The sequence below is a fragment of the Pleurodeles waltl genome, chromosome 5 (genome assembly GCF_031143425.1).
Source record: "Pleurodeles waltl isolate 20211129_DDA chromosome 5, aPleWal1.hap1.20221129, whole genome shotgun sequence".
NCBI classification, from domain to species: Eukaryota; Metazoa; Chordata; class Amphibia; order Caudata; family Salamandridae; genus Pleurodeles; species Pleurodeles waltl.
This window is the reverse complement of record NC_090444.1, coordinates 127,711,606-127,726,710: the sequence shown is the minus strand read 5'-3', so window position 1 is coordinate 127,726,710 and position 15,105 is coordinate 127,711,606. Positions and strand designations below refer to the sequence as shown.

Genomic DNA, 15,105 nt, shown 5'->3' with positions numbered 1-15,105 from the left:
ATGCATCCAAGTAGGCAGACAGTACCACCATTGGCAAAAAAGTAATGTGGCCTATTCCAACCCTTGGATCAGACTTGTCTCCCCCAAACCAAGGAACATTCTGCCCATAAGTACAGCAACCAACAGAGGTCACTGCCAGTTGTATTATTAACTAGGCCCAGGGTCTATAGCCTGAGACTGAAAAGGGGACAGGAGTGAGCCGTCCCTCACCTTGCTCCTCCATCTGGGCTCCCATACCTTCTGCTTGGGAATCGTACCCCCAGAAAACTGAACTCTCAGGGTGTCCTTGGAGGCCACCCCACCTATCTCGCCTGACACTGGGGGCAACCCATTCCCCAGAATGCAGTCAATGGGCATCTGGGGGCTAACTATAACCCACCTCTGGGTCATCTCTCCACCCTACTCTAGGGATACTAAAGCCATGGTGCGAAAATGTCCCAGACCTGAATTACCCTACCGACCTGCCTACTGTACCTCTCTGGAGAAACTAGCCTTTCCACTACCATGATCTGGGATGCCCGGTGTCTCTCAAAGCAATGACAGGGATTCTACTCACCTTCACCTGGTGGATGTGATGACTTCCACCCTCAGCGGTAACAATCTCACCATCTGAGTCTATCTCCCAGCTAAGGGAGATCATGGCATTGTCTGTGACCTGCCCGTGGGGGCTACTTCCCTCCATGGCCATATTGGCCACTCTTGTAGAATCCCCACCAGTGAGGAATATTTAGGTCAGACAAAGGCCTCCTGCTTTTGTCTTAACTGGGACCACTCAAAGCAGTGGAGTTGGAAATGGGGTGCCCTGTGCCACTGTCCACCAGAACCTCAACCCTGTTTCTCAGAAGGGATTTGGGAACTTCAACCTCTCCCTCACTCTTCTGGGCAAAACCTGAACCACCCTTCTTGCGGTCACTCCCAAGTAACGTCTTGTGTACCCTGATGCTAAGCCAGTGATCCACCTCCTTAGCAAACTCCTTGGGGTCAGAGAGCTTGCTATCAACTAGGTGTAGGCACAGCTAAGTAAAACAAAGACTGAACATGTACTCCCTCGCAATCAAATTGTACACCCCTTGGTAATCCTTTCCTTCACTGCTCTTCACCCAGCCATCCAGCACTATGCTAAAGGAATCCACATAATTCACAGAGGACTGATGGTGCAGCACCTCACTGTCTAATGGGTGAGGCCATACTTCCTGATAAGGGTGTCTTTCATGGGGGGAGGGGAGGGCAGGTAGTTCATGCTGTCCCACTTTCCCAAGGCCAGCAGGGCATCCTTCCATTCACTGGACATGTGTCTCCAGAGACTCCGCCCCTCAAATTCTCTTCAGGGACCCTAGGCATCCCCAGAGGAACCTCATAGGCTTCAAACCACTTATTGATGTCAACCCCCAGAACTAAGTTAGGCTCCAGATCCTTGGGAATGTGGACCCTCTTCTCTCTATTGTGCACTAAAGGCATGTTGTCACCATTTTGCTAGGCTCTGCTTGTTTAGCTCTAATGTCCATCTTTTAGAGACTGAGATCATGGGAGAATCTCTTTTCCTCCAGGGACAGTTTTTTGACAGCCAAAGCCCTCTCAGCCTCAGACTTTCTCTCCTATGCTTCCAGTTTTAATCTGGCGAGCTAACGTTTGAGCTCCTTCTCAGCCTTTCTGTCCTACAGCTCCTCTTTGGACTGACTGCAGGGAGACACACTGCTCTCTGCCCCGACAATGGCCACCACTCCTGGGATTGAGTTGTCCGCCTCCATGTGCTGCAGCGCAGGACCTGTGCCCCATTCCTCCTCTTGCTCCTCCACATCATCTTCCTCCGTAACTGCTGCCAGTGATTGATGAACATCCACACAGGCCTTCAGAAACATCTGGAGCTCTAGTTTCCTGGTGTTCCTCTTGGCTAGAAGTCCCTTCTTACAGATCTCTTTGAGCGCACCCACAGTCTAGTTTTCCAGGTTGGCAAGTGCAAACTCCATCCTTGCAGGTGTAGCTGTAGGCATAGGCAGTCAGGTACAATGAGAGTGAATTTGGAAAAAGCAAAAAGAGCTAATTGAAGAGAATTTAAAAGAAGCTCCAAATGGTATCAAATTATTTATCTGAGATTGTAGTGTTACACAAAATCTCCGTAGAGCACTGCATTAACGCAAGTACTGAATCCCACCATTGAACACCAATGTGAGAAATTGGGTTGCTGCTTGAAGAGGGTGAAACCCTACTCAAGCAGCACCCACAATTCTTGTCAGGGTGAAAAACAAGCAAACCCCACATTAACTTGTGCTTAATCATCTAGTAGGCTTAACTTAGAGGCAATTTGTAAATTATTTATGCAGCACACAAACAGTAATAAAGTGAAAACACAACATAAGGGAAATCAGAAACCAGTTTAGCCAACTAAAGTAAAATGTAATAAATTATTTGACACCAAAATGACAAAATTTGAATCAGGAGAACTGGATATATGCAGTTTTAAAGACTTAGTTAAAAATTGTGCCTAAAAGCATAAAGCGCCAATTCTGGTTGCACCGAACCGGGACAAAGTCACAAGTTCAGGCTGACCAGGATGGAGTGTGGACCTGACACAGGGGCCAAGTTAGTCCTACTGAGAAATGTACCTTAAATCTTTGTTGGGGAGCATTGTGAAGCAGAGGTTCTGGGCAGCGATGTGAGGTCCAGCATCAGAGATGTGGTCTGCAACATCAATTCCGATGAACTGAGGGGCTGCAATATGAGACATTATGCTGGCAATGCGTTGCACAGTGGAGGTTCTGATCAACTGTAGGGCTACGATGCGAGGTCCTGCATTGGAGATGAGTCGTGGAGTAATAGTTCAGATGCGGGGCTGCAAGGAGTTGGGTCACACTGTGTCGTTTCTGCTGAAGGTCACAGCTAGGTTAGCAGAGCACCTTTAGCCCACTTCCAAATGACGCGGGCTGGAGGAGCACCACCTGGGGGGTTAGGACTCCAGCTGAAAGGGTGTAGGGTTCAAGATGGTTGGAGACTTTTCGGCCTCTAAGGCTCTGATCAGGTGGCCAGCCAACTAGCCCTTGGAGTCACTCTGGTGGTCCTGGCTTCAAGATGCATGTTCAGTTCTTCTCAAGCATCAGGGCAGCAGGCCAGCCCTCTTTGCAGCAGAACAGCACAGCGGTCCTTCTTCTGAGTCTTCCACAGGTCCAGATATATACTGAAGAGTTGGGTCTGAGGGTTCATTATTTATAACTGGTGCCCACTTTAAAGTGAAAAAAGTTCTAGAGTCTTACCCCTACAGAGGTGTCCGGAATGTTCTGCCTCCTTGCCTTGGCCCCAGCTTGTCCGGCACACAAAAGACTAGTGTGAACCCTTTGTGAGTGTGCTGAGGCAGAGCCTTTATCATATGCAAATGAAGTAGGTTACAGATCTCCCCTCATCCTGACAGGGATGATCCATTATGCTGACACATATTCCCTCTTTGTTTTATTATTTGAGAGCAATACACAAAGACCAACTGTCAGATACACCTAATCATGCGACCCAGTAAGCAGGCTGCAGGCACCAAATAGTATAAGAAAATGCCAGCTTTCGAAAGGTGGCATTTCCAGAATTGTGGCATAAAAGCCCACTTTACCTATAAAAGTGGTTTTAAATTACAATTCTTTAGAGACCAAATTCCACTTTTCTACCTGCTCCCAATTGGATGTTATCACTTATTAAATGCAATAAGGTAACCCAATGTTATTCTAAGGGTGAGGCAGGCCTTGCAGTAGTGAAAATATATGTGTTTTTCACAACCAGGTCCTGTAAAAGTTAAAAATATATGTCCAACTTTATAAATTCACTGCACCTGCCCTATGGGCTGTTTAGGGCCTACCTTTGGGGTGACCTATTTGTATTAAAATGGAAGGTTTTGGATTTGGCAAAAGCTGTTTTGCCAGATCAAAATGGCAGTTTGAAACTACTCACACAGGCTGCAATTGCAGGCCGGGGACATGTTTGAAGGGGGTACGCAAGTGGATGTCACAATCAGTGCTGCAGGTCCACCAGTAGCATTTAATTTCCAGGCTCTGAGTACATGTAGTATGACTTTACTAGGGGCTTACATGTTGGGTTTAAGCCAATTTCTCCATGTTTAACAGAGAGAACAAAACAACTTAGCACTGAGTAGCAGTCCTAAAAGCCAACATAAACAGGTTCAGAAAACAGGAGGGTGAAGGCAAAACGTTTGGGAATCACCTTGCAGGGAGGGCCAATTCCAACATCCGTCATTCACAGGTACGGATTCTACCCTTTCCTATTTGTCACTTGGTTGGACTAGATGGAAGAGCTCTGAGACTGTAACCGTTGGTGGCACATTTGTATTAGGTATATTGTGCTGAGAAGATCCAATGTTTCCAGATGCCTGGATTCACTTATACTTACAGTAAAGAAAAGAAAAATGTATGTTTTGAAAAAAAAAAAAAAAAAAAACAGGTATATTGTGCTGAGATGCCTTGTCATGCTGGCCTCCCCTACTGTGACACCCCAGGCTGTTGCTTTAGGTCATTTGCCCGTTTAGAAGTGGAGATGCTGTATTTTGTTCCACGGAATGTTGAGCCAAAAGACGAGTAAAGTTTTTGTTCCCTTGCGAAGTTGATCCAAATAGCCGAGTCAAGCGCAAAGAGAGAAGTATGTGCTTATAGATATCTGAATTGTGGAATACGAGAAAAATGTCAAAAATATTATGGGCCGTATTTACAAGAAAGTGGCGCATTGGTCCCAGTGCGCCACTTTTCTTGCATGTCCCTATCGTCACCTAACAACACCATGGCTGTGCTGTATTTGGAATACGGCACATCATGGAGGTCGTTACGCCAATAGCATCAACATTTTTGATGCTATTGTGGCGCTTTGCTGCACTAGCTTAAAAAATGTTGACCCTAGTGCAGAAAAGCACAGGGAGGCCTATTGACTTCAATGGGTGCGTCATTTTAACACCTGCTCTGAGCAGGCGTTAAAAATTACTGAAAAAATTATGCAGTGAAATCTTGTAAATTTCACTGCATCATTTTTTCGGGCTTCCTACTGGGGTAATGCCCCCTTGCATACATTATGCCTTGCGCAGGCATAATGTGGTGCAAGGGTTTACACAGTGGCGCAATGCATAAATTGCACCACTTTGTAAATATGGTGCTGGGAAAAGCCCAACTTAGCGCTGCCTTAGCAAAAAAAAAAAAAACATGCTAAGGTGGTTCTGAGGTGGCACAAGGGACTTGTAAATATGCCCTTAAGTTCAGACAGTGCGCATTGCAGTGGTGCTGGGCAGGGTGGCCCCCAGAACTTCCTTTCTGCCAGCCTTTTCATGGCTGCCGAAAGAGGGGTTGAACCATGTTTCCAGCAGGGATGGCGGTCCTTTGGCCGTCCGATCGCTAAAGTCATAATTTGGCAGTCTGACCTCCAAAGCCGCGGTGGTCGAACTGCCACCATGAGTTTGACGGTCTCCTGACTGCCAAACTTGTAATGAGGCCCCTTAGCACCTGTTTCTATTTCACATGTTTTACTTAATCTTGCATTCCATAAGAGTGTTTGCTATTTCCATCATGTTATATTTATCTGTTTTTTGTGCATCTTACTACTCTTGTATAGCGCATATTTTGAGCTGTGCCAGGTGTTCATGATGGGCAGCTATTGAGAGCTCTGGATCTGAGGCTGAAGGCAGTCTGAGTTTCTCAGAGTACCTGTTAGTGGGTTGGCCTTTCTACAGAGTACACAGAGCAATGATTGTGTATTACAGTTGCAATTGACATTCTGTGTAAATGTGCATCAAGGAGGTACATAGTTGTCAAAATACTGACAAAGGGAAAGTAAAAGAAAATGAAGTGCTTAGATGTGAGTAAGTGGCAGTTCATGTTTAGGGGTGGTGAAGTGAAGGAGATGCAAGGAAGTGTACTCAGGAGAGAGTGAAAAGAGGGTACTGAAGAGGAAAGAGATGAGGTTTAAAGGGCATACATGTCTAAAATAAAGTGCAGATAACTGAAGACTATTACTCTTTCCACAGGCCTCAATATTTAATTCACAGTCTCACAATTTCAGAATTGAAACATTTTGAATATCATTTATTTACAACAAAATCATTGTTGTTACCCATTTATCTTAAACAACTAACAAACATTGACAAAGCCAAGAGTCCTGGCAGATTTAAGTTTCTGTCAGTTGCTGTGTTATATAACTGGATGCAATAACAGAAAGCTCAGTGGGAAAACAAAATACTGATTGGGTGGCACACTCTGAGAATCACAGAAATGTATTTTAGATGTTTAAGCCACGTCCCTTTTAGAAGCCAACTTACAGCCATGTCTGCACACATTTCTGTACGCCTGATTGCAGCCAGCAGCTGTGGGTGCTTCCCCAAGCCTCGTTAGAGCATATTATTCCAAAGCTGATGCTGCACGCAGTGCAAGACACCTGGAAAGCAGATGCTTTAAAGGGCCGGAAGTTGTTACTCTGTAAAATGTGCATGAAACAGTGATGGCTGAACATATTAATGAACTAAGATAGGGGTCAGTTTTTATTGTGTTTCAATATTTTAAGATTACACTTCCACAATTGTATTATAAACCTTCTTGCTTTCTCATTAAATTCTTTATTAAAAAGTTCTTTAAAATGTACCAATTGCCAATATTTCTGTTAATATTTCTTGAGGACAGGACTCCCTCTCAACACCCTGAACACTGCATTTGCCAATGAGCTTGCTTGCTTCACTCGCTACATAAAAGACATATCCAACTTTTACACCTCACCACTTTCAAATGCCATCAGAATCCACTGTGTACTTTTAAGTTTTACACGTCCTGATAGTGAAAAACTCCTACATTTGTTTTTCACTACTGCAAGGCTTATCTCTCCCATATGATAACATTGGGTTACCCTATTACATTTCATAAGTGATAACTTTTGCTTGGGAAGAGTTAAACATGTCATGTTTACACTCAAATGACTGTAATTTAAACCCATCGTTAATTGTAAAGTCAGATTTTAAGTCACAATTCTGAAAATGCCACTTTTAGAAAGTTGGCATTTTCTTGTTCTAACCACTTGGTGGCTGTAGCCTGTATCCTGGGTCACATGAATAGGTGTAATTAGCAGTTGGCCTTTGTGTATTCAATCCCAGATAGTAAGGGGGCTACGTGTTGTCAGAGGGGCAATCCTGACAGATGAAATAGGCAGAGCTGTGCATAGCCCCACTTACATTTCAAAGGTGCTGCCTCAACACACACATAATTTAACACTAGCCTTTTGTGACCCCAGAACTTGTGGAGCCTTAGCAAGGAGGTAGGAAACTACAAAAGCATTTGTACGAAGAAACACTCCAGAAGTTTCTTCCGTTTCAAAGTTGTCAACAGGTATAAAAATACAACCCTCAGGCTCACTCTGCAGTAGAGTCCTGGACCTGTGGATTCTAGAGAAGAAGGATTGCCATGCTGCTTAAGGCCTGCCCTACTATCTAAGAAGGAAGATTAGACCTGCTCCATTCATCTCGGCCAGAGTGACTACAAGTGTCAGATAGATGACCTCCTATCCTTGGCTATAAGGACACAACAAGCTCCAGACACTTATCCTGCACCTGCCCAACTGACCTTCTGCACTGGACCTGCAACTGGACCTACTTGAGCCCTATCGGTCTCTGCTGGAGTGAATTCCTGATCCTCAAGAGGTGCCTCCCCAGGCCCTGAAAATTGACTGGCATCAGTTGAGCTCCTTCTCTGAAGAAAAAGGAGAAATCCTGAAGTTTTGGGCTCTTCGCGGCGTGAAGAAGCCCAATCGCGCCGAACCCTTGCCGCTCACGCGAAGCGCCGGTGGACCAGAATTTTCTGATACAATGACCACTAGTGATGATTAGCATTGTGAGATCTGCACTTTGTACTACACCAACGACCATCTGCAGTGCCCTTCCTGCTACACGTGGCCTTCTCCACTGTGAACTCTGGACACGTCGAGCCATACTTTGTGAAGGTAACTTGTTCAGCTGGACTAACCAGATACCTGTATTCGGCCCACGCTTTATTGCAGTCAGCCTGAACTTCTGACTCTCCCTCGATCTAGCATGACCAGATGACCGCAAGTGGTGTGTTGTGCTTTTAGGTTTCATATACTCACGTAAATCTTTGAAATTGCATATCTCTGTTCTACTGATTGGATTTTGTTATTTTGGTCTCATTTTATTTATTCAATTTTACTTTATTTTTCTAAATTAGTGTGGGATTTTCTTGTGCTGCGTTTATTACTGTTTGTGTGCTGCATAAATACTTTACACATTGCCTCTAATTTAAGCCTGACTGTTTTTTTGCCAAACTACCAGAGGGATAAGCATAGGTTTGTCATGTAGGCTCTCATTTTTCTAATGAGACTACTGGATTTTGAGCAGCAGAATCGCCTGCGCTGTGCGAGACTGAGTCTTACCCACTACAGGTGACACCTGTTGCCCCATTCCGGGTTTTGCTAAGGCTAACTATCAGTGCTCTATCTCTACCAAAGGCAGGGATGATTGGGCAACCGAGCATAATTGATTTCTCAGGGAAACCGTGGTCACCCAGGTCTCATCTGTTTCTCTGTTACATTAGTCTCACATACACAATGTCAAACAGAGGCAGTATATGTTCCAATAAGATTTTAATGAAGCGACTGCATCTTAGATAGCAAAGCATGTGCTGCAATAACTAGGACGATACAGCATGACAAGATTAAGATTGTGACAAGGAGAGTAAAGCCTAGAAATAACGCTACCATATTGTCACTAGAGTCAATAGACTAACTTCTACCTAGTCTATAATAGAGCACAGCGTGTTAGGCTCTAATTCTGCCCTTCAGGTTCCCCTGGGAAGACATCATCCCCCATACCTGAGTGAAGACCTGTAGTCTGCATAAGCAGCTGTAGCGAAGCATTTAGCAATCAGCATACAGTCGTGGTTCTCTGGCTGGAATCTCCCTCTAACGTGTAAGGGACAGGGAAGTGTTTATATAATTAAACAGCTGATGTTCTGAGAAAATGTCCCTACATAAGGATGAGTGTTTTTCTATGAATGTCAGAGACAAAACTTGTACCACGTTCACCGGAAATCTATCTTACTACAGCATTGAAGGAAGCACAGAGTGAACAAGAATGTCTTGTTTGAGAAACTAGTGCTGGCCTAGGCAAAAACAGCTAGATAGAGAGGAATAAAACAAGACCGCAAAAGTGGCTATTGTAAGAATAATAAAACGAAGCTGAATAAAATATATCTAGGTTAAACTGCACAGCGGCAGGCCTGGTATGCTAAAATAACGTGCATGGAGCTATAACTAAAATGGCTCCACAAAAGGTTAAAGTAAAGACTGTTTGTTATTCACCCTGAGGAGGATTGTGGCTGTTGCTTGAGTAGAGTTTCTACCCCCGCTCAACCAATAACCCAATTTCTCAAATCACAAAACCCAGGAGGCTTTTTTGCAATTGAATTAGCTGCCTGGTGCTTCATATTTTATGTAGTTCTCTCCTTACACCATAACAGTGCATATTGATTCACGATTGCCTTGAGCATGAGAGGCACATGAATTCCAGGTTGAACATTTCACCATAAAGAATTTGGCATGTCCTCGATCATTTCAAATCTTATTATTCTTCATTGTCAATTTCTTTCCTTCTGCCTTCCTTCCAAAATTGTTCAGATATCTGAATTAACAAGAAGGCCCAAAAAACCAGCATGTGTTTCGCGATCCAAAGTCAGGTTTTTAAATACTAACATATTTTATCAATCCTCTCTCTGCAAATGTTAGCGCAAAACAAAGACATAACGAGACATAAAATCATATTAAAATCTTACTTCCGTTTCATAGACTCCTACTAAGCAACACTGCTACCTGATTTGCTGTGATGCGATATTTAAAGGATGGGGCGGTGTATGCCCTATCCCACGAGCCACTTAAGCACGAGGGGGCGAGTGTGCTAATACTGAGCACGGTCCCGCGCAAGATGGTGTGCTTCAGTCTCACAAAACCAGAAACAAAATACAAAAAAAAAAAAAACACATGGCAGCCCCCCAGGGAACAGCACCAGGATTCGTAATGTAGTCGGATATAGATCCATTTGTGGTGACAGAGATACTGGCCCCACGCACAGCATCTGCTCTGCAGTTGGACTAAGCGTGTCTCCGTCACCATAGAAACTCCTATTTTACATAATTTTCAGTGCCAAAGTTAATCACGGGAAATAAAGGGGGCTCGATGGCATCCGCATCGCCACATGCTACATGAATGCATCGAATGATTAGCCAGATGAAAGGATCATCTCGGAATGATGGACTCTACACAGACATATATGACAGGCCCATGGTATGTGCATATCATTTCCTCGCAGGGCTACATGCAGTCGTAGCTGGAATAAGTGTCTGCAATCACTACAATTTCATGCAAGATGAGACGGCTTGAAATGCCTTCCTCTGATTGCCGTCTTCACTCAGTTGCAATCCCCAGGCCTCCTTCCAGGCCGGCATCTAATGACATGCCCTCCTTTCCTGGCTCTCCTGAAAAGGCTGACAGGTGTGTCTCTTCCCTCACATCTGCCAGCTTTCCCGGATGGATGCCACAGGCAGGCACCTGCGGCTCCGGCCCTCTAAAAAGCGCTGGAAGCCCTGAAACAAAACAAAATATTCAGGAAGCGCACGCTTGCCTTCTGGAGTGGAGGGTGGCCTTCAAGAACCGCGCGCCCCTATTACTGTTCCATGCTTTCCATTCAATCAGTGGGGTCTCTACGCCAGTCCAATTAAAAATAATTGCCATGCTTAAAATGAAGCCTCCAAGTCATGGGGAGTTGGACGCCAGTGCTTGCATGGTAATTCATCGAGACGAAATACGAGCAATTAGGACAAAAATGTGCAACAACTGAAGATGTACAGTTGTACTGGGCTGCTGTGTTTGTAAGGTGTATGTGGTGGCCACGTGGTGAGCTCTGAAGAGGGTCACCGTGCAGCGAGAGTGCTGATTTGCTGCCGAAGTCAACATCTGGTTCCGCTCCTCCTGCTACGCGTTTCATTGATCTCATTGGCAGCACTTTCGTCCCCCACGGCTGTAAATTGGTGGTTTACGGCTGTTTCCCCCCGTGCTTCCTACATCCTGCTGTGTCTATCTGACATTGTACCACATTTGTGGTGATGTCTGGAAGTCTTATGCTTTATAGGTCGAGCACGCAAGCGCTTTGACCTGTTGTAATCGATGTGTGGGCTTTTAACCACGCCCACCTCATGCCCGTCACTATCACTGGTTCGTGGGCTTGACTTTCACAAATCCTTTGTTATCACTGGTAAATGGTTTACTTTGGGACGATTTTGTTCCCGCCTTGCAGACTGTCCCTGTGACATGGATAATTGCAGGATTGCCATTGCCATGGTGCTTTGAATCGGCTTGTTTATGTCAACTGTTTTACTTTTCATTTTCAATTTATGTGGCAAGAAAAGTCCAGTTAGGAATTTACAATGCTAATAGCTCTAGCTCCTTACATAGGTGGTGGTCCCTGTAGGGCACAGTTCAGGTGGTAATGAACATATCAATGATGACATTTTACCAACTGACTGAATGACTGATTGAGAATTTATAGAGCATGCTTAGGCCCAAGACCTTCATGACGCTAGGATTATTAGGAGACATGTGGTTGACTGGCTGTATTTGTGTGTTTGTTACTATTGCAAAACCAGCACACTTTCTTTAGGAGACCTGCCTTGAAGGGCCAGAAACTGTGTTAATTTTGTACGGAGCCAGAATCTGATTGAATGGACCATGTAGTCTGTGAATATGTCAGATGGTCCCAGGTATAGAACAGGAGTGCGGTTTAATATTTGATGTTGTATTACAGACATTGCTCAGGAGTGTAGTTGGCATTTACACCCATTTTTGTGCTTCAGCTGTATTTTGGGATTACAGAAGGAGGCGACTTCAGTTGCATCGCTTCAATGAAAAATTAGCATCCACACAAAGGCAAGGGATGGGCTATCATTAATATAATTTGCATGGGGATCTAGACCCCATGCAAATGAGGGACTTCAGTCCTTGTTGCACATGCTTCAGAATTTTGAAGAATGTGCATGGGCAAAATGATCTTTGAAGGATATGAAAAATGTGCCTCAGCAGGCGGGGTTGGTGGGGTGGGGGGAGGGGCTCAGGGACCTTGCTCTCAGCATCTACACAGTGGCACTCCACACCTTGATAAGGGTCTACATTACCTCTCTGAGGGCTTGCAGACTATCGGTACAGTGCAGCGGTTTCACACAGTTACTCTGTGTGATACATGGATACTGGTGCATGCCATGTGTTAGTGTACATAGAGCAGGCAGCACTTTGTTAGCTGTGCACGCAGCCTTGTGCTGCACAGGGTGCGCCAGAGGCCATGTATTCCTTTGGTAGTCTACCCGTCTGCTTTGTGGTTAAAGACTAACCAGTGTTTAGCCTTATTATTTAGCACTTTTTATCAGGGTGCCTTATACAGGCATGTCAGATGTTTTTGTGCGGCCTGGGTCAGCAAACGGAAGTGGGGCCCTTCATAGGAGGAGGAACCATTTCAAAATTTAAAAAAAATGCCTTTCAGGGAAAGAGAAAACACCATAACTAGCATCTAGTGCCATCTAGAGGTAATAGCCATGTTAGATACCTTATCACTAATTTCAACTTTGCTTTAAAAGATATTCATGTTAAAAATTTCGCTGTGAGCGGCCTTGAAAAGGCGTGAGGCCTGGGGACTAATGACCTACTTTTAACGCCTCTCACCTTCTGATGAACATGGCCCTTTTACGGCTATTTCAGTGGCGGTGCAGGATCTCACCCATGCTCTTCATGTGTGACTGAATCCATCTTGAAGACAAAGCCGTCAACGTTTCTCAGAGATTTTTGTTGCATTTGGCCCACCGGTGCTTTTGCAAAGCATTAGCTTTACACACCTGCAAGGAACGACACTACAGTAGAGTGTAACATGGCTGAGGGTTGCACCTATCCAATGGTAACATCAGGGATAGGTTAGATACAGTTCAAACAGCCAGTAGGAGGGTTAGACAAGTATCAGAAAGGATTTGATGCATTGTCGGCCTCATGATGCTTTCTGCAGCACAAGAAATTACAACTAGATATGTCCTAGACAGAGGACCATCCTCTTGTTACAGCAAGAACAATACATGGTTGGACTTCAGTCATTAAGTTCACTCTGGGCATGTCTATGAGGACAGAAAGAGTCTCTTATAATGTGAGAAGGAACTGAAGCAACGGAATACACCCCTGCATCACCTGAGTATCGAAGAGGGCGCCACCCAGAACTTGGTGGGGGGACATACCATAAACACTTGCCTTTGTAAATCCAGTGATCAGAGTGGGTATGTGTTGTAATGGTCTCTACTGCCGAATGTGGAATTCAAGGTGTCGGTGGGCGCGGTGTTCTTTTTCCAGACAGTTGCTCGACTGGCTGGTGAAGGGAAGCCGCAAGTAGCCGTATCTCCAGCAATAAAGCTTTCTTTTTCACATTTATGCTGTGGATGTTTTTCTGGAAGTACAGCACAAATTTGGCGACGAGTCACCAGCTTTGGAGAACAGCTCGTGCCATTGATCTATGCGTGCAAACTCTAAGGATTCAACTGGCATCTTCCTGTACTTCGGCGGGACGGACTGGTGGTTTGTTGAAGCCACCAGTAAGAGTTATTTTGTTTTGTGTCTGTGGGCGCTCCTCAAGACGCGCTGTTGTTTTTTTTTGTACAGAGTGCCTCGAGCGTCTTCATCGCGCACATTGTCATGGTTACCATTGTGTTCATGGTGACACGCGCTCACATAGTTTCAGAACGCGCGCTATTATGTTTTTTTTCGCGTTCTATGAATCGGCTATATTTTTGGATTTGTTTTCTCTCACCTTGTCAGCGTGGCATTTTCCTGTCGGTTTCTCCGGTGCACTGGGTGTGGCAACGAAACTGAAAAAGGACTACGTTTCCTGTGTACCCTTTAACACAGCTACTAATAATGTAATGCACTGTTCCTAAAGAGCAATAAGAAACAAACAGGGTGAGTCCTACAGGGTCCTATTCAATAGGGGGTCCTATTCAATAGGGGGTTCTATTCAATAGGAGCAAGAGTCCTCACACACCCAGATGGATGTCATGCTTCATCATTGGACCAGCTCCTCGTCAGACTGGCGCTGCAAACCACCCATTCGGGGGGCTCTTTGCCGGAGTTCTTTTTTGATGATGCCACGATATCCCACAGGTGAGTAGGGAGAAAGAAAAAGAAAGGAGAGCGAAAAAGTAAAGAAAGAGTAAAATTGGCTCAGAAACCCTCTATAAGAACTATCTTTATTAGTACGGGGAGCAGGCCAAGATTAAAACAATTACCAGGAGAGTGAGGTCGAAATAATGCTCGACCACTCTCAAACTGTATCACACACAACTGGGAGGTCAAGAACTACAAGACCCACCTCAAAATCGGGTCGACATGTTTCGCGTCTATCCGGTCCATACAGGATCCAATGACGCTTCCTCAGGACCTAATGAAATAATGCTTCTCCAAACACAAACTTAAAATGCTCTTGCCTATAACAGCTGACAATCAAAAACAGGGGGATTAGTATCGTCAGTCACTTACATAAGTCCATTTTGACCCAGTCTGTCAATCCTATTCATCGCCCCTCCCAATTTGAGACAGGGCTTCATGGGATCACGCGGACCATAGGCCATAGGCCTGGTCCATATAACACGATAGTTAGGACTGGCCGTCGGAAGTTGCTCCTACCCCGGGTCGCGCTCCCGTAAGAGGACTATTATGGATAAAGCAGTTTAAAATTTATTGTAATGGTGAAAAACACCTTTATATGAAGATTACCATCTTTAATAAATAAGGATAATTTTTTTGCACTGGTCTCAAAATGAACAATTCAGCTATTATTGCACCACTGATGTTCGTACAAGATGTGGGTTCACCTGACATTGAATGGGAGGAGTGGATTCGAAAATTATTTGGAAGCTTTGGATGGTCAAGGGTTTAGACCTACAAGAAAGAAAGCAATTTTAATGAGTGTATTGGGCAAGGAAGGCCAACATGTGTTTAAGTACTTACCTGAGTTTCTTAATGAGGATGGAACACACATCGAAGATGTGTTTCTAGAAGCTAAAC

At 44.7% G+C, this 15,105-nt stretch overlaps 1 protein-coding gene across 1 annotated transcript in view; it reads right to left on the bottom strand.

Moving 5' to 3' along the window:
• Positions 1-1,655: 1,655 nt before the first annotated feature.
• Positions 1,656-15,105, bottom strand: part of STUM (stum, mechanosensory transduction mediator homolog) — a 185,071-nt gene continuing 171,621 nt past the window's right edge. Inside the window, exon 3 of the mRNA XM_069236521.1 lies at positions 1,656-1,915. Within this exon, the coding sequence (XP_069092622.1) occupies positions 1,656-1,915 (260 nt within the window). The remainder of the gene's footprint in view (positions 1,916-15,105) is intronic.